This window comes from Saccharomyces eubayanus, chromosome X (genome assembly GCF_001298625.1).
Source record: "Saccharomyces eubayanus strain FM1318 chromosome X, whole genome shotgun sequence".
NCBI lineage: Eukaryota > Fungi > Ascomycota > Saccharomycetes > Saccharomycetales > Saccharomycetaceae > Saccharomyces > Saccharomyces eubayanus.
The window spans coordinates 680,642-698,424 of record NC_030985.1 but is presented as its reverse complement, the minus strand read 5'-3'; the positions used below and the strand labels follow the sequence as shown (position 1 = coordinate 698,424).

The 17,783-nt window shown below is 41.8% G+C and overlaps 9 protein-coding genes across 9 annotated transcripts; 4 read left to right on the top strand and 5 right to left on the bottom strand.

Annotated features, from left to right (window-relative positions):
- Positions 1–51: 51 nt before the first annotated feature.
- DAN1 (Dan1p) lies at positions 52–990 on the top strand (the record flags this gene model as incomplete). The annotated part of the gene is made up of 1 exon (XM_018366240.1): positions 52–990. The coding sequence occupies one exon, from the start codon at positions 52–54 to the stop codon at positions 988–990; it is 939 nt and encodes a 312-aa protein (XP_018221446.1).
- A 501-nt stretch (positions 991–1,491) lies between these two features.
- BAT2 (branched-chain-amino-acid transaminase BAT2) lies at positions 1,492–2,622 on the bottom strand (the record flags this gene model as incomplete). Its single annotated transcript, XM_018366239.1, has 1 exon — positions 1,492–2,622. One exon carries the CDS (start codon positions 2,620–2,622, stop codon positions 1,492–1,494), a length of 1,131 nt encoding a protein of 376 aa, XP_018221445.1.
- A 470-nt stretch (positions 2,623–3,092) lies between these two features.
- Positions 3,093–4,193, bottom strand: HMS2 (Hms2p; the record flags this gene model as incomplete). The annotated part of the gene is made up of 1 exon (XM_018366238.1): positions 3,093–4,193. One exon carries the CDS (start codon positions 4,191–4,193, stop codon positions 3,093–3,095), a length of 1,101 nt encoding a protein of 366 aa, XP_018221444.1.
- Positions 4,194–5,925: 1,732 nt separating this feature from the next.
- On the top strand, positions 5,926–6,516 carry RPS4A (40S ribosomal protein eS4; the record flags this gene model as incomplete). The annotated part of the gene is made up of 1 exon (XM_018366237.1): positions 5,926–6,516. One exon carries the CDS (start codon positions 5,926–5,928, stop codon positions 6,514–6,516), a length of 591 nt encoding a protein of 196 aa, XP_018221443.1.
- A 241-nt stretch (positions 6,517–6,757) lies between these two features.
- Positions 6,758–7,573, bottom strand: MGM101 (Mgm101p; the record flags this gene model as incomplete). The annotated part of the gene is made up of 1 exon (XM_018366236.1): positions 6,758–7,573. The coding sequence occupies one exon, from the start codon at positions 7,571–7,573 to the stop codon at positions 6,758–6,760; it is 816 nt and encodes a 271-aa protein (XP_018221442.1).
- Positions 7,574–7,823: 250 nt separating this feature from the next.
- PMT4 (dolichyl-phosphate-mannose-protein mannosyltransferase) lies at positions 7,824–10,112 on the top strand (the record flags this gene model as incomplete). Its single annotated transcript, XM_018366235.1, has 1 exon — positions 7,824–10,112. The coding sequence occupies one exon, from the start codon at positions 7,824–7,826 to the stop codon at positions 10,110–10,112; it is 2,289 nt and encodes a 762-aa protein (XP_018221441.1).
- Positions 10,113–10,290: 178 nt separating this feature from the next.
- On the bottom strand, positions 10,291–11,319 carry DI49_3151 (uncharacterized protein; the record flags this gene model as incomplete). The annotated part of the gene is made up of 1 exon (XM_018366234.1): positions 10,291–11,319. One exon carries the CDS (start codon positions 11,317–11,319, stop codon positions 10,291–10,293), a length of 1,029 nt encoding a protein of 342 aa, XP_018221440.1.
- Positions 11,320–11,508: 189 nt separating this feature from the next.
- On the bottom strand, positions 11,509–12,606 carry IPA1 (putative polyadenylation protein; the record flags this gene model as incomplete). The annotated part of the gene is made up of 1 exon (XM_018366233.1): positions 11,509–12,606. One exon carries the CDS (start codon positions 12,604–12,606, stop codon positions 11,509–11,511), a length of 1,098 nt encoding a protein of 365 aa, XP_018221439.1.
- Positions 12,607–12,768: 162 nt separating this feature from the next.
- HIR3 (Hir3p) lies at positions 12,769–17,715 on the top strand (the record flags this gene model as incomplete). The annotated part of the gene is made up of 1 exon (XM_018366232.1): positions 12,769–17,715. The coding sequence occupies one exon, from the start codon at positions 12,769–12,771 to the stop codon at positions 17,713–17,715; it is 4,947 nt and encodes a 1,648-aa protein (XP_018221438.1).
- Between the last annotated feature and the right edge of the window lie 68 nt (positions 17,716–17,783).

Sequence of the window (17,783 nt, the reverse complement as noted above, 5' to 3'; positions counted from 1 at the left end):
CAAGCTCTACTAAAATCTACATCAATAACAAGTATACTACAAAATTAAGCAATGGTTAAGATAACTACTGCAGCTACTGCCGTCGCGCTAGCGACAAGTGCCGCCGCTACTTCTGCGACCACCACTTTATCTCCATATGACGAAAGAGTTAATTTGGTTGAATTGGCTGTTTATGTCTCCGATATCAGGGCCCATCTAGCCGACTACTACGCTTTCCAAGGATCGCACCCAACTGAAACATACCCCCCAGAAATTGCCAGCGCTGTTTTCAATTACGGTGAATTCACTACCATGTTGACCGGTATTTCAGGAGACGAAGTCACTAGAATGATCACTGGTGTCCCATGGTACTCTACCAGATTAAAGGCTGCCATTGCTCAAGCGCTTTCGGACGACGGTATTGACACTGCTTTACCAACATCTACCTCAACTTCCGCTGAAACTACTGCCTCTTCTGCTGAAACTACTGCCTCTTCTGCTGAAACTACTACCTCTTCTGCTGAAGTCACTTCATCCAATGACGCTGTTACCTCAGCTTCAGGTTCCGTCGTTAATCCTACTTCTTCTGCTGCTTCTTCCCCAGCTTCTGCTGCTTCTGTGGCTTCTTCTGCCTCGATCTCTTCAGTTATTACTAGAAATGGCAATGAAACTTCCAGTAGTGCTTTCAACAGTAAAATCACATCCGTTGTATATGGTAATAATGCAACTTTGACAGCCACTAAAGTCTCGACTGATGACGCTACCATTACTAGCTGCAAGGGTGGTTGCACTAAAGAAGACACCACTTCAACCAAAACTCAACTTTCCACCGTTAAGACCACTGTGACGAGTTGTTCAGCCGGTGTCTGCTCCACTTTGACCGCTCCAATCACTACCGCCACTTCATCAGCTTCTCATGCTATTGAAATTAACACGAACGGTGCTCATAAGTTCGGGAATGGAGGCGTTTTGGGTGCTGCTATCATTGCTGGTGCCGCTGCTTTATTATAATGTGTGCAGTAAGACCCTCACAATTGTATAAATGATTGTATAACTATTGGAATTGAATTCTTGATTAATAAGATATAAAGAGATACGTAATGAAATTTCAAGAACCACAATTTGGTTTGTAGTCTTTCGTAGTCACTACGAGTATTTTTTGTATCACGGTAAGGACATCCACAGGCTTTCTACTGACATCATCTGTAGATAACAGTTGTCATCAGAAACAAACCGGTCAAAATGCAACAAAAGTCCTGGCTAAGCGCATATCGTACGATCCGGGATATATGGGACAAGATATTTATTTTACATGCCTTAGTGCTAAGTATTTAGTGAATAAAAGAAAAGAAGTGCTGCTGATTATGTTATATACTACATTGGATCATTAGAAACATCCGGCAATATATAGATAGAATATGAAAAAAAAAATGCTGCTGTCTTTCGCAAGACAGCAGGTGAGAAAGAGAATGCTTTTGTGTTGGCTTTTTTATGGTTTGATGTAGCAATACTTCAGTTCAAATCGGTGATGACCCTTGACCAATTGCCATGTTCAACTTCGCCGTATTGGATTTGGTTAATCCATTGGGCAACTTCCTTGGTCAATGGTCCCGTTTGCTCGCCGGGCAGTAATGGGATGTTGATAGGTTCGCCCTTCCAGCCGATTTCTTTGATGGGAGAAACGATGGCAGCTGTACCAGAACCGAAAGCCTCTACTAGTTCGCCTTTTTTGGATCTCTCAGAAACTTCGCCTATGGTGCAGTAGCGTTCACTAATAGTCCATTCATCTAAATCGAGCCTTTCCTTGGCGAGGGTTAATATGGAATCTCTCGTGACACCTTCCAGAATGGTGCCGTCCAATGGGGCAGTGACCAGTTCCTTCTTGCCTGTTTCGGTGTCTTTGAAGACAAAGAATGCGTTCATGGTGCCTACTTCAGTGATATTATTCTCTGGGCCAAACAACCACAAGTTCTGTTGGTAACCTCTTGAGGCGGCCTGCAACTGTGGTAGGACGCAAGGAGCATAGTTGGCGCCCAATTTCTTGTCACCACAGCCGCCCGGCCAAGCCCTTGTGGCGTAATCAGTGGCTTCCAGCCTAACCGCTTTGAAACCGGTCTTGTAGTAAGGGCCCACGGGGGAACAAATGACATATAGCAAGGCTCTGTCTGGCGTGGAGACACCCAGGCCGGCCGTAGTGCCAATCATAGTCGGCCTGATGTACAAAGAGTAGCCCTTTCCCTCCGGAATCAAACGCTTATCTTGTTGGATCAGCTTTGCAATCAAGGCAATTAACTCCTCCGAGTCGAAAGCTGGCAGACAAATTCGTTGGGCAGACTTATTCATACGCTTCATGTTCATGTCTGGGCGGAACATTGTGATTTTATTGTCAACTGTCCTGTAAGCCTTCATACCTTCGAACAGCTCAAAAGCATAGTGGAACACGTACGCGGATGGGTCCAGTGACAGATTCTGGTAGGGCTTGATCTCCGGGACGTCCCACCCGTTTGCCGCGGTCCACTCCACAGTTAGCATGTGGTCGGTGAAGCTTCTACCAAAGACCAGCTGGTCGTTTGGTTTTGGCTCCGATGGGTGTTCGGTGGTGGTAATCTTGACTTTGGAGGCATCTAAGGGCGCTAAGGTCATTGTTGTTGTTGTTGTTGTTGTTGTTTTTAAGTGTGTAAAGATGTTACTGATGTTCAAAGAGAAGAAGTTATAGAAAATTAATTGAGTATTCTTGTAGGTTTATATCTGCCACTCTTGCCTTGAGATATAGCTCCCTTTTTAGCTTATACACGGCTCTTTAATCTGCCTATTACTTTCGTTTTTGTTGACTCAAAACGGACTTAGAAGAACGACGCGAAAGGAAAAAGAGTCAAATCAACTACAGATTAGATAACAAGACTATCAAAGAGAAAAAAGAGAGGCCAGAGGAGAAAAAAAGGTCAAGTGGCATCCAAAAGCGGAAAAACAACGCCTTTTGCAAGATGGAGCCGAGGCCAATGCAACGTTTGGTCCTTGGGTTAGAGGGGGGAGGGGAGAAAGTGTTATATACGTATATAGTGAATGGTATGGCATATGATGGCGGTACGCGGCTCTGCGGGAGGGTCAGGGGGTCACGTCGGAAAATGTTTCGAGAGGAGGGTTGTAAGCTGGGTTGGGGTGAAGGGGCTCACCAGGATGTCGTTGAAGCCCAATCGCAGGAAATGGTTGCAGTAGTAGCGGGAGTAGTTGGAGGGGGAAGTGTTCGTGTCGAGGGCAGAGGTGAGGTTGTTCATGACGCCGACTATGGGGAAGCTGGGCAACAGGTTCCGGAGTTTCTTGAAGTAGACAATCTCGTCTTCGGGCATGTAGGGGGACACGGCGACGAAAAGCAGGTCGTACGTGTCAAGATTCAGCAGCGGGTGCCACTGGGTGGCTGTGTCGATGGAGAAGTTCATGGACTTGAGCAAGCGCACCAGGGGCGTTTTCGATGTGTCGCACGTGCCTGCCATCAGGAGCAGCAGGCGGCGGCGCCTTGGGTCTTGCCGCCGCTGCTGCTGCTGCTGCTGCTGCTGCTGCTGGCAGGCGGCTTTCCTGATGGCTTCGAAGTTCGCTTGCAGAAAATTGGCCATCTGGTAGGCATGGAACTGGTGGTAGGAGAGCGTCTGCAAGCCCGCATTGATCTCTTTTATAATCCGCAGGCTCTCTGCGTTGTTCGAGGTGACCTCATCGAGGTTGCCCTGCAGAGTATCGACGTTTTTCTCCAGTTTTTCGAACGACGGCTTACCGACAGCCTTGCTGAGAATGGAGTTCACTTTAAAAGGGTCCCAGCGGTAAGCACAGGCCTTGGACAGTTTCTTTGCCGGCGGCGACCTGCGTGTGGTCTTTACAAAACGCAGGCCAGCCAGGTTGTCTCTTTGGAAATGGGCGTTGAAAAACTCTTTACAATGCAACCTTTCGGTCTTCTGGAACTTATACCTGCCCAACTGCCGCACGAACGATGCGAAACTCGGCAACGTGGAAAAAAACCTCTGGAGAATGACTTTGGTGAACTGGTCTGTGTTCCAGATGATAAACCTGCTACCGTCGGGCGACCACTGGATTATATCCGAGTAAGCGTTGCTCTGCAGCAGCCGGAACAGCTCGCTCACGAACACATCAGACAGCTCCATCGTCGAGATTGCGTCCATCATGGCTCTATATTGCGTGGGGCCACGCGCGACAGACAGACACATACACAGACAGATAGACACTGGCGTCCGTGTTACCTGGCAATATATACAAACCGCGCAAGGTCGCTGACCGCCAACGCTGACCTACCTGTCCTATATACTTTCTACGCGAAGAGGAGAAAACAAAACCCGTTCTGGAGATATATGTCCCAGGATTTGCAGATCCAGCTTTGTCATTGTGTTGTGTGACGCCATTTTTAGCGACAAAGTTTGGGCTGGAGAAGCGAACAGCTACCAAAGGCATGAGCGGCTCCGTACGGGCCGTCTCCGCAGAAACGCGTGTACCATTGTTTTTCCGGTTTATTTTACGCTTTTTTTTCCACCTCGTCTTTTCTTCTCTTCTCTTCTCTTCTTTGGAGCCGAAGCTTTTTTTTTTTGGGCTGCTGTTCTTCTGTTCTGCATCGCGGCAGCCCCAACAGTGTACTAAGAGAAGAGACTCAAGTTCAGGCCGCGCGTTCTGCACTGAGTTCCGGGCTGCCTCTCCCGGGCGGTCACCCGGCGGCCACTGCAGCAGTGCGGTCGTTTACAGCAGACTTCACGTGTTGCGTTTGTCAGCGTGCGGGCATTCGCGGGCGTGTTGTAGACACATCCATTAGTCATGATGACGTGAGTAGCACCTCGTGGTCTGCTTGTGCTCTGCCTTGGCGGGAGAGTGAAGAGCGAGTGTGTGCTGCTTGTCCTTCGCGAAAAAAGTCCTGGTTGCGGGTCTTTTTTCTTTATCTTGTTTCTGTTCAGCAGAAAATAAACAATGCCAAATTTTGTGAGATTTGAGGACGCGGTCTGCGGTCTCGTCCACCCATACCTCCATTTTTGCTGTGAGGGTGCATCCGTACATTCTTTGTTTCCACTTTTTGCTTTTCTATTTGTGTTTTTCTCATCTTTCCGTTTTGCGTCCGCGTTCGCGTTGGCTTGGTTTTTTTTTTTGCGGTATCACGCCGGCTCCTTCCATCTCCCCTCCCGTGGGGAGACCAGCTGGCAGTGGGAGAGGACCAGGCGGGCTGCCCGCCTGGTCCTCGTGGCGTCTCGGCTCTCTCAATCTCCCTCCCCACCACCGTGTAGGCGAGCCCGTATTGAAATTTCATAGGATGTCGCCAGGTTTCGTGCTACAGTAGTATATTAAAAATTATACTATAATTAAATTTATCGTTAAAACACTTTCTTGCACAGTGACTTTTCCTCCCCAAACAAACCAAAGAATCTATACGCAAAGATGGCTAGAGGACCGTATGTTTGACGATGAACTATTTTTACTACGATTACGCCAGGATGTTAACGAAAAAACTGCACAAGTACCAAGGAAAGGGAATATAGAATTATAATAATACTAGATGGAATAAGAGAGTTTCCTCCCCTTCCACTGCAATGGTACTGCTGTCGTTTCGCCCGCGCGCCCTTGTCGGAACATCCCCGGATTGTACTATTTACTGTTATGAGCAATGATTTACTAACAAGCACGATGAAAACAAACAAAAATATATATGTACCTGTATTATCATGTCCCGCATAATAAGCACATATATGTTTTGTCCTTTTTATTTCATTTCTTCCACACAGAAAGAAGCATCTAAAGAGATTAGCAGCTCCACACCATTGGTTATTGGACAAGTTGTCCGGTTGTTACGCCCCAAGACCATCCGCTGGTCCACACAAATTGCGTGAATCTTTGCCATTGATTGTCTTTTTAAGAAACAGATTAAAGTATGCTTTGAACGGTCGTGAAGTCAAGGCCATCTTGATGCAACGTCACGTCAAAGTCGACGGTAAGGTCAGAACCGACACCACCTACCCAGCTGGTTTCATGGATGTCATCACTCTAGATGCCACCAACGAAAACTTCAGATTGGTCTACGACGTCAAGGGTAGATTTGCCGTTCACCGTATCACCGAAGAAGAAGCCTCTTACAAATTGGGTAAGGTCAAGAAGGTCCAATTAGGTAAGAAGGGTGTTCCATACGTCGTCACCCACGATGGTAGAACTCTAAGATACCCAGACCCAAACATCAAGGTCAATGACACTGTCAAGATCGATTTGGCCTCTGGTAAGATCACCGACTTCATCAAGTTCGACGCTGGTAAGCTAGTTTACGTTACCGGTGGTCGTAACTTGGGTCGTATCGGTACCATTGTTCACAAGGAAAGACACGATGGTGGTTTCGACTTGGTTCACATCAAGGACTCCTTGGACAACACTTTCGTCACCAGATTGAACAACGTTTTCGTCATTGGTGAACAAGGTAAGCCTTACATTTCTTTGCCAAAGGGTAAGGGTATCAAGTTGTCTATTGCTGAAGAACGTGACAGAAGAAGAGCTCAACAAGGTTTATAAATTTCATAACAACTTAATTACTTTCTTCTTTTGTATATCTCCATTAATGTTTATTAGAAATTGAATTTAAAACAAAACGATATATCCTTCTCCCCCTCCTCCCTGCCGAGTGGCAGTGTATGCAAGTATTCCGGATAAGATATCAAAAACATTTGGTGCATATGCTTTCTGTCATATTTATGTGGTTACATTAGAATATATATATACTTACTTACATTAGTTTATGCGGTGTACACGTTGACTATTTATAAGGGTACTCGACCTGTCTGTCCTTTCTTAACCAAATCTTCTTTTTCCTCTTGGTGGTAACATGCTCGACAAACTTCTCAGTGCAATGTTCGACTTTGAACTTTTTTATGAAAACAGGATCCCATAACTCGGACCCGACACCGAGATCCTTGCAACATCTCATCAGGGCATTACTCTTACAACCTTCTGTGGCTGTTGGTATACCAGATTCGCTGAAATAGTCTTGCTCACCTCTGGCCACACTGATCAATTGGCCGTGGCAAATAAGCCCGTACTCCCTGGTCACTAGTTTGGACGTTACTATAGTTTCCGACCTYGGGACCAACCCCCACCCGCCTGCTCCAAATGCCTTGTTCAAAATCCTACGGTATTTAATCTCAGGCAGGTAAATCAACCCGTCTGGTTTGACTTCGATATCCTTAGGTTCCAAAGGTTGAACCAGCTCCTTCTGCACTTGCGATTCGAATGGCTTCATACCTAGCCCATACCACGAAGTGTACCAGTCAATTTCTTCCCTGACCGGCTTATGACTACCGTTCAAAGTATTAGTGGGCGTGCTGCGGGATTCCAAAGGTGTGCCCCCGAGTCTGGTGTTAAGACTACCCGAATATTCCTTCATGCCGTTTCCATTGCTAGCCTCCGGTTTTGCTGCAAACGCAGATTTGCTTTCTGTACTATTGTAACTTTTCTTTACTATTCCAGCTGTCCCTGCTGCAGCAGTACCTGCGCTACTCGCAGCCGTCCTCATCTGGCAAACCTGAGCAACATGCGACGCGTGTCCTCTGATTCTTAGGGTGGTTCTCATCATGGCCTAATCTCTAACTCACTTCGCTACTTTCTTTTCACCTGCACGATTTATGGTTTCTCTGCTTCTGTTCATTCTTTCATGATTTTCGTTATATTATTCCTTTATTTTGTATAAAAAAAAATTCGGAGAATACGTATATTGAAACGCGCTTTTTCGAACATAATCATTTGAAACTTTTCGATATACACTACAGTAAAAAAGGACACTACAACTCCCCAGTGAACTTTTACAAAACCCCACAGCAGTACAGATGTCTGTGCCCAAGAAACGTATCCATGGAAAGTCGTCGCCTCCCACCGGGGACGTGGATGATCCTCAGTTGAAATACACAAAGGGCGCGTCAAAATGTGAACAAATCTCTGAACACTGGCTATTACAATCATTACCTGCGCCACAATCGCACTATAGCTTCTGGGCTACTGTGGTTACTTTAGTCGCCTTTGCTGCTAGATTTTATAAGATTTGGTATCCTAAGGAAGTTGTTTTTGATGAAGTACATTTCGGGAAGTTTGCATCTTATTATTTGGAAAGATCGTATTTCTTTGATGTTCATCCCCCATTTGCTAAGATGATGATTGGCTTCATCGGTTGGTTATGTGGTTATGACGGTTCCTTCAAATTTGATGAGATTGGATACAGTTACGAAACACATCCAGCCCCATATATAGCGTACCGTTCCTTTAATGCCATATTGGGTACTTTGACCGTACCAATCATGTTTAACACTTTGAAAGAATTGAACTTTAAGCCTATTACATGTGCATTTGCATCCCTTTTGGTTGCAATCGATACCGCCCACGTTACAGAAACAAGATTGATTCTTCTGGATGCTATTTTGATCATTTCCATTGCTGCTACTATGTACTGCTACGTCCGTTTCTACAAGTGCCAACTGCGCCAACCATTTACATGGAGTTGGTACATTTGGTTGCATGCTACCGGTTTGTCTTTGTCATTCGTCATTTCCACAAAATATGTTGGTGTTATGACTTACTCTGCTATTGGTTTTGCAGTGGTAGTAAACCTGTGGCAATTATTGGATATCAAGGCCGGTTTATCTTTAAGATTGTTTATGAAACATTTCAGCAAAAGGCTAAACGGCCTTGTGTTGATCCCTTTTTTGATTTACTTGTTTTGGTTCTGGGTTCACTTTACCGTATTGAATACTTCAGGCCCGGGCGATGCGTTTATGTCTGCGGAATTCCAGGAAACATTGTATGATTCTCCGTTAAATATTGATTCAAAGGTAGTTAACTATTTCGACATTATTACCCTCAAACACCAGGATACAGACGTGTTCTTACACTCGCACTTGGCGCATTATCCACAACGTTATGAAGATGGTCGTATCTCCTCTGCTGGCCAGCAAGTGACTGGTTATGCACACCCTGATTTTAATAACCAATGGGAGGTGTTACCACCACATGACAGTGATATCGGTAAAGGTCAAGCGGTTCTCTTGAACCAGCATGTCAGATTAAGACACGTAGCCACTGACACCTACTTGTTAGCCCATGATGTGGCTTCACCATTCTACCCCACTAATGAGGAAGTTACCGCTGTATCATTAGAAGACGGTGACGGAGAGTCATATCCGGAAACTTTATTTACTTTTCAACCACTAAAAAAATCAGATGAGGGCCATATCTTGAAAAGTAAGACTGTTTATTTCCGACTTTTCCATGTTGACACCTCTGTAGCCTTGTGGACACACAATGACGAACTATTGCCTGATTGGGGGTTCCAACAACAGGAGGTTAACGGTAACAAGAAAGTCACTGACCCTTCGAATAATTGGGCTATCGATGAAATCGTTAACTTGGATGAAGACCGAAAGGTATATGTTCCAAAGGTTGTTAAGCCATTACCATTTTTGAAGAAATGGATCGAAACTCAAAAATCCATGTTCGAGCACAACAATAAACTGTCGTCGGAGCATCCATTTGCCTCTGAACCATACAGTTGGCCCGGTAGTTTAAGCGGTGTTTCATTCTGGACTAATGGTGATGAGAAGAAACAAATCTATTTCATCGGTAACATTATTGGGTGGTGGTTCCAGGTTGTTTCATTGGCCGTTTTTGTCGGCATTATCGTGGCCGATTTGCTTACAAGACATCGCGGTTACTATGCTTTAAACAAGATAACAAGAGAGAAGTTATATGGACCATTAATGTTTTTCTTCATTTCCTGGTGTTGTCACTATTTCCCGTTCTTTTTGATGGCTCGTCAAAAGTTTCTGCATCATTACTTACCAGCTCATTTAATCGCTTGTTTATTTTCGGGGGCATTATGGGAGGTTATCTTCAGTAATTGCAAATCTTTGAATTTGGAAACCGATGAAGATGTTCCAGGTACACCTTATGAAAAGAACCCCAAGATTTACGTCAAACCATATGCAGTGTTTTTGGTGTGTGCCTCCACTGCTGTCATTTGGTGCTTTGTCTACTTTGCACCATTGGTATATGGTGACGTCAGCTTATCTCCATCAGAAGTCGTTTCTAGGGAATGGTTCGACATCGAATTGAACTATTCGAAGTGAGTTTATCAATAAACCAAATACAAATGAATATATTGCCTTTTTAGCTCGTTTAGTGATAGACAGAAACTTTATATTTTAGTAATATATACATATATATATATATGTATATGTATCTGTGTATATATGATCAAATTCTTTATACTTTGTTGAAGGTGACCTACAAAATCCTTTTGATTTGTTAGTTTAATGTAGGGAATGGTAATCTTCTGTGCATTCTAGCCACTAATTCAAGATAATTGGGTTCATTTTCCGGTGTAATATAGCCATGTCTAATCAAGAATTCTACCGTTACTAAAGCGCAATTGGGCTTGAATTCTTTTCTTTTCAAAGCATTGATGGTTTCTTGTAAGCTGAATAGGTTGAAACTTTCAACTTCTCCGTCATTCGGTTTTGGAATAATGTCCTTATCGAGCTTTAAATCGTAGACATATTCCACTTCTCCAACGATAAAATCTGATTCCTTGTCGAATGCCGTCACAGAAATGTCACCTGTAAAGTAGAGGTAAGAAACAACGCCGGCAGCCTTGATACTGGCTTCAATAATACTTTTTTGCAAGTTGGCTTCCTCGACGCTCTCTTTTAAAACTGTTTCATATATACCGTATGGATATCCTAATCCTCCAGCTATAATGTTGTCGAGCATTAATGGCCACGTTTGCTTTGTTTTGGATCTTCTTGGGATCCAGAACCGAATCTCCTTGGATTCTGGATCTAGCACATAACCGTTAATATGCACCCCGTATGTGGTTATACCAAGTACACCCGCCATCGCACGTTCGATAAGGACGTATGGCTTTCTATCCACCCAAATAGCGTACTTTTCATCTCTCCAGCCCTTAACACCACTTATTGATGATTCCAGATACATTGTGTGAGCCAATTGATCAATTAAGTCGTTCCTTTGATCGAAATTCTCGCTTCTGAACCTTAACGTATGATTCAGCTCATCTAATTGGAAAGTCTCTTCAAAGGTTTCTCTGCAAAGAGCCTTCATTTCAGCAATAACGAATTTCAATACGAATCCAATTTTCGTACCATTGTGTGTACACATATAATATACACTCTCTTTGAAGTTATTGTAACTCTCGAAGTTCTCTGGTAAGGGGTCCACACGGTCCATAATATTTAGGAAGGAGAAGCCCTCGCGATCATCCTCTTCAGTTCTTACTAAAGCTTCCAAACCGTTTGACAATTTTTCAACCTTCATAATTCATATAAGTAGTTGTTTTGCTCTCTCTATTCAAATAACCCCTATTTGTTGGAGGATGATGGTACGCGATCATTAAACGATTCTTCAGTCAAGCAATTGGATTCTTCAGTTGTATGCAAAAAAAAAAAAAAAATGATATGTATTGTTTGATAATGATATCTATATAAGTGCAAATCGTAAGGCTCGTTATTCAACTAGTGAGACATAGCTGATGGACCATTCCCCCATTACTTTCATATTTGAGGGTAGAAGTGCATTAACTCTCTGGAGACCGTCATAGAATGCGTGAAATGTAGTTTCTTGGATATCTAGTTCCTCAGCGTTTTGTCGCTCGAGACAGTGGTTTGTAGTAGCGTCGTTGTCTGTGTAAAGCAACTTCATTGATCTCTCGAGTTGCTTGTTCCCCGTTAATGTGACACCAAGGTCGAAGGAGAATATCCAAACCAGCAGTCGTTTTCCTCCACTCTTTAGGAGAGCGTACCGGCAGGAATTGGCCTTGACAACACTTATTAAAGACAGCATAACGTCAAGTTCTGGAGGGAAGTGATAAGTCATTCCATTACGTCGCAAACGCAATTTCCATTTGTACAGCTTATAAAGTGGGCCAGCCGTTGTCTGGCCCAGAACTACTGAGCAATTTTTGCATAGAAGCATATTACTGTCTTTTTCAAGCACAGCATTCTTGAGTGTCGCTGGAGTACCTTGGAAGAAAGAATTTCCGATTAGAATCTCATTTTCTGATGGTTTCAGCGTTTCATACTGTGAATAAGAACCAAATTTGGTTTCCCCCACATCTGGCTTATGACAATGCCAATAATCCATAAGCTCCATCCAAAACTCGGAAGGCATGTTATTAAGAACGCGACAGTTGTCTTTATTGATAATTTTTTGCTTACATTGAAGGCATTCTATTGAGAATTCAGGATCTAGACAGAGATCTTCTTTCGTCCATTTACCATCTGGGAGCGACATGATTAAATTATCATACTTTTCTGAGGACTTGCTCCTTATTTTCACGATGTACTCTAAATCATTACGTCCCTTCTCAAATTCATACGGTAAATTAACGTTTTCTTCAACTTCCACCGGGAGTGAGATATCTTCTCTTTGCCCATCATCTCCAAGTATGCTGAGAAATGTTCCTTCAACACTCTCTATTTGAACCCGTTCCCAGCCCTCTACTACTACAGCAATTCTGTTAATCCTTGGTAACCACTCCACCACATACTGAACCATCGTTCGTGCATTTGTTTCTTTTTTTCTTCTTCTTGTCTCTTTTTTCATCTTATTTTCACTAGCTTATTATTATAGTCGCCATCGCGAAATCCTTTATTCCAAAATATTCTTTAAATGGGTATGAGCTTACAACAACAGAGAGCAGGACGACAGTTAAGAAAGAGCGATTTCAGGTTTTGAAACTATAGCAGAGTCTAGGTAAAGGGAGCCATGTCTATGTTCAATGCTCTCAATTCAAACATCGACGGTGAGCAATACGAGGCAGAGGAGCATTCAAGAGAGCTACAAATCGAGCAAAGCTTCAATATTCTGCAGGATGCCCTAATCGATCTTAAGAACAGAGATTTTCAAAAATCGGATAACAAATTCCAAGAGCTTTTCCAAATTGATGTTGTCAAGCCTGATAGATGGGGCGTGTACCGTAATTCCTCTCCCACATTGGATAATCTGCGATATTTATGTTACAGGAATAGAGGGATGTATTATCATTTATATTTGGAAAGTAATTATGAAAATCTGAATTCACAGGACTTGGTTAATTGCGTTCTAAAAGCGGTTGAGAATTTGGTTGAATCCATTCAGCACAGTGACGCCGATTTTTCAGTTACGAATTTGCTGGTTCGCATCTTCAGAGGTTTTAATAGCGCCAAATTGGAACGGTTAATCTCAGAGTATGAATTTACGAAAGAGGAGAACCTTTCGCTCTTACTAGGTCGTCATCGCAAATTTATATTAAGTGATTTGACTCAAATGATGAATAACTACATAGACCTTACAAATACATTACTGGTTCCCGATTTATCGGATAAGACGATCTTTGAGAGATATCATATGGATAAGTATAAGGGCATTGCACCAGAAGGTCTGGCTTTTGGGCCAATCCTCTCTAAAATTTCTGAGATGAAAAGGGAAGATGAAGAGATAATGAAAAAACTGGATGTATTCAATGTCACATTGAATGAAGAATCTTGGGATGAAGTGGCGAAAGCTTTAAAAAATCTACTCCCTAGTGTTAAGACATCGTCTCTCATCGGCAGAAATATGGACCCTTATAACGAAGTTGAAGAGCCCATTGAAGCCATTAAATTTGATTTATCGGAATCAATCAATAATACCCCGTCCTTAGAAAAAGATGAAGAGCAACAAGATGAAGAGCAAGATGAAGAGACAACGCAAGTGGAGAATAAAAGCGACAATTCAGTGCCCTTAGAAACCAAAGTTAGTGAGGAATCCAGACCTAATAAGAGGCCTGATGAACATTTGGATACGACAAAGCCTCTTCAAAGAAGTAGTAAGCGTTTCAAAGAGAGGGAACATGACAACTCAAAAGAGCTTGTCATGGACGTTCATAAAAGATTCTTTACTGAATTCAATACATTGCTGTCGTATATACAAATAAACTCATTTTATGATTTCGATACATTTGCCTCCAAATTCGTCATTGGCTCTGATGGTAGCCCATTTGATAAATTTATTCCATACACTGACTTTTATGAATGTTTGAAATCTTGGAACAGTAGATATACCGACATTTTCAACCAGAATGACTATTTATCTAGCGGCTCTAACGAAAACGAAGAATTGTTTCAACTAAATGCTCTCCTGAAGTCGAATGCATTTGATAACAAGGAAGGTTTTCCTAGATATTTGAGTGACTTGGATTCGGATCACATCAAATCCTTTGTATCTGAAGTGAACGGGGGTAGTCTTCATTTTCATGAAGTACGTTTAAAATTACTATTCAAACTGCTTGGGACCTATGATGAGGGAAACCAAAGACGTCTCGTGATTGATTACCTTTGGGAACCCCAGCTTCTAAAGACAGTTTTATGGTTCGTTTTTGGAATTGAGTTGAATATCTTTTCTTTCATCAACAAAAACCAAAAGCAATGCAAGTATTTGGCCTTGTCGGTTTACGAACTGCTAGTAAATCATTTAGGAAATATTGTGGAAGAAATTACAAACAAACGGATTCAAGGACACAAGTCAGCGGACTTAAAAAGTCAAAGAAATAAGGTGGAGAAAAGAATAAGGTCTTGGCATGCGTTACTAGAACAAATTGCCGAGGAAAAAGATACAGAATTGTACGTCCACTTTCAATGGACTCATTACTGTTTTTTGCAGTATACCTGTGATATCGTTGATAACAGGCTTTCCGAAACTTTAACATCTTTGGAGAAGACTATAAAAGATTTGGACTCTTGTCTAGACGTTGCTTATCCAAATTATCGGCACATACCTGCTTTGAACTTGAATACAGTTCAATCACAAAAAAGGAAAATAAAAATAATACAGAACATAACAGTTGAAGATATTTCTGAAGATACAACCTCTGATAGTCATTCGGAAAATCATTTGGAGACTCTAGAGCGTGTTCTTTTGCATATATTATATCCTTCAACCAAGCAACAAGTTATCGATGAGGAGATGGTGTCATTCATTTCGAATTCGCCATTTCTACTGAAAATCAGGCTGTGGGGCGTTCTCTTCTCATCATATGTTAAAAAATCTAGTATACAAGACGCGCAAAGGATTTATTTTCATGTCCTTGACTTCATGAAGGGCGCGTTAAAATCGTCTTTTTACAGGGAATCGAACCCTCATGCAAGGCAGCAAATGTTATTAACAGTTTTGACAGCAATTGGTTATTTTTCCAGTAAGTTAAATAAAATTTTGAATGTGAATAGGTGGGAAAATAGTGATTTTACGTTAGAGGACTGTATGTTTGATAAATTATTGAAGACATTTTTTTTCTTTTATACAGTTCTATTTTATGAAAGTTCGGCAGTTACTGAAACTTCAAATAAGTCATTTTTCAAAAGAGCTTCAAAATCATCTGGAAAAATGAAGGACATCATAATAGATTTATCAACTTTAATTCTCTATTACTATAATATTCAGGCCAGCATAAAGACGCCTACTGATCAGGGTATTGAGACCACTGAACTAATTTGGTCTTTGCATACCCTTTTTGGACATTTCCATTTTTGTGACGCATCAAATGGCAACTTTTTAGCTTTATCTGAGAAACTATTGTGTCAATTCATTAATAACGACTCATTTTTACAGTTGAAACAAATACTATGGTGTAGATATCACTACACCATAGCCAGTGATAATTTCAGTCCTGACCTGCATGAAACAAAAGCTGTAGAGATGGAAAAGATTCATTCTTTACCCCTAGGTACTTACCTTATTAAATTGCAGTATCAAAACAAAAATCCTTACCTTTCCTCGTCAAAAACCACCTTGAAGCAGGTTATGGATAATATTATAGAGAAAATAGGCGATCCTTCAACTGTGGACAACCATATCATATCTAGAAACTCGTTTTTATTAAATGAATATCTATCGAGGCCAATAACAGCTAATTTGCTGAAGGATACATTTTCCGGCGACACAAATTTATACTTAACTACACCACATGATGAGTTACAACAAGGTATGACAGCTGGCCTGTTCTATGTATCCAGCTTACAGTCTTTGGGTTTATATAAAATGAGGAAGAAGTCTATGCAAGCAAGGCCCTCTGAGCTGGACTCTATTATTAGGATGTTGAAGAATGACATCATATACAATACAAACCGTTTTGAAAGTTGGATACTACTTGGAAAGTGCTACACTTATACAGTTGAAGATGATTTAATTTGGACTTCAGATAAGATTACTGTTCCTGAGAAGAAAGAAATCATTGCGCTAACTCAAAGAAAGGCGATATTGTGTTACTCAATGGCCGTTTCYATTTATTACAGTAAGCCGAATCGAACCAGCGATGACAAAAAGATTATATTAAAGGCGTTAGATGACTTGGGCTCTATGCTGATTAGTGGGTACTACAAACCTATGAGTAAGCTTTGCTATAGCTGGAAAAGTAATGTTGAAAACACAATGAGATTATCCGAAACTGGAGAGGTAATAATGGAAAAAACAAAGAAAATCACCACAATTTCAGACTTCAATATTGAACAAAGCATATTTTTATGTTTCAATCGAGGATGTTCTTTATCGACTAGTGCCAAGTTAGAGGATGACACGTTTGTGCTAAACTGGTTTAGCTTTTATAGTCTGGCTAAATTCTTTTTCAAAACAGACGATGGGAATAACTGTAAACTAATCTCGAACTATATTTTAAAAAGTTGCCAAATAGCACATGAGTCATCACCCGTTAAAGATCCAATCATCGAACCGCACTACTTATTAGTGAATTCTTGCTATAAATGGATAAAACAAGGCATCATAAATGTCAATGAGGCTTTAGCGCTATTATCTAAAGATAACCAGTTTTTTCAAGAGCAAGAGGAATTTTGGGTTAATGATGAAGGCCTAGCGGGGGACTATCAAAAAAAGGTGTTTTTTGACAAGATCATGAAACTACTTCACCATTTATTATCTGTAGATAAAAAAAAATGGCAGCATAGACCTCGTTACAGAGTTGCACGCATATTGTTTGATGATTTTGGTGATGTGGACGGGGCTCTGAAAGAGATGGATAGTTTGATATCGGCAAAAAGCGTAAACAAAAACTTGGTCAACATATGGAAGCCAGATTTTGAGAGGCCAGGAAAGCATTTTATCTACACATACCAGTATTTGGTTTTGTATTTGGACTTGCTTTTTGCCATGAAAGACTTCAATACTACTGGCCTTGTTATAAAAAAACTAAGACGTTTTGGTTCTGGAACAGTTAACATAAATGAACTTTTAGAACGCGCCATTAGCGTGTATACGCAAAGTGCTAAAATAAAACTACAGTTACAAGACAAAAGTTATGTGGAGCAGATCCTCCCCACACTTGACTATCAAGATTTTTTGAAAATCAGTGAGCAGTTGAATCAGATATTCGACCAGAGCAAGCATCCGGAAGAAATAGTTTCCGGACTAAAACTCGCATTCCAACTGAAGAAGGGGCATAGCGGAATTGCCTTCGACAGTGTTTGCCTGGGTATTTATTTCGAGTATCTCTATTATCCTCTAGCTCAACAGAATCAATCCCCCGCAAACGATAATGAAGAGAACACGCCAATACCATCATCTGCGGGTTCTATTGCATCCAAAGGCACTCCAGATTCCACCTCCAAGTCGAGTGCCGTGAAGAAGCGTGTCACCAAGAAGGAAGTCTTCGATAGAATCAAACTATTAGTGGACAAGATCACGTGAACTTCGCCCACTGTTGCCTAGCGGTGCACGGATGTGTATATGACTAAATTTGAAGGAAAAGTGTCCTA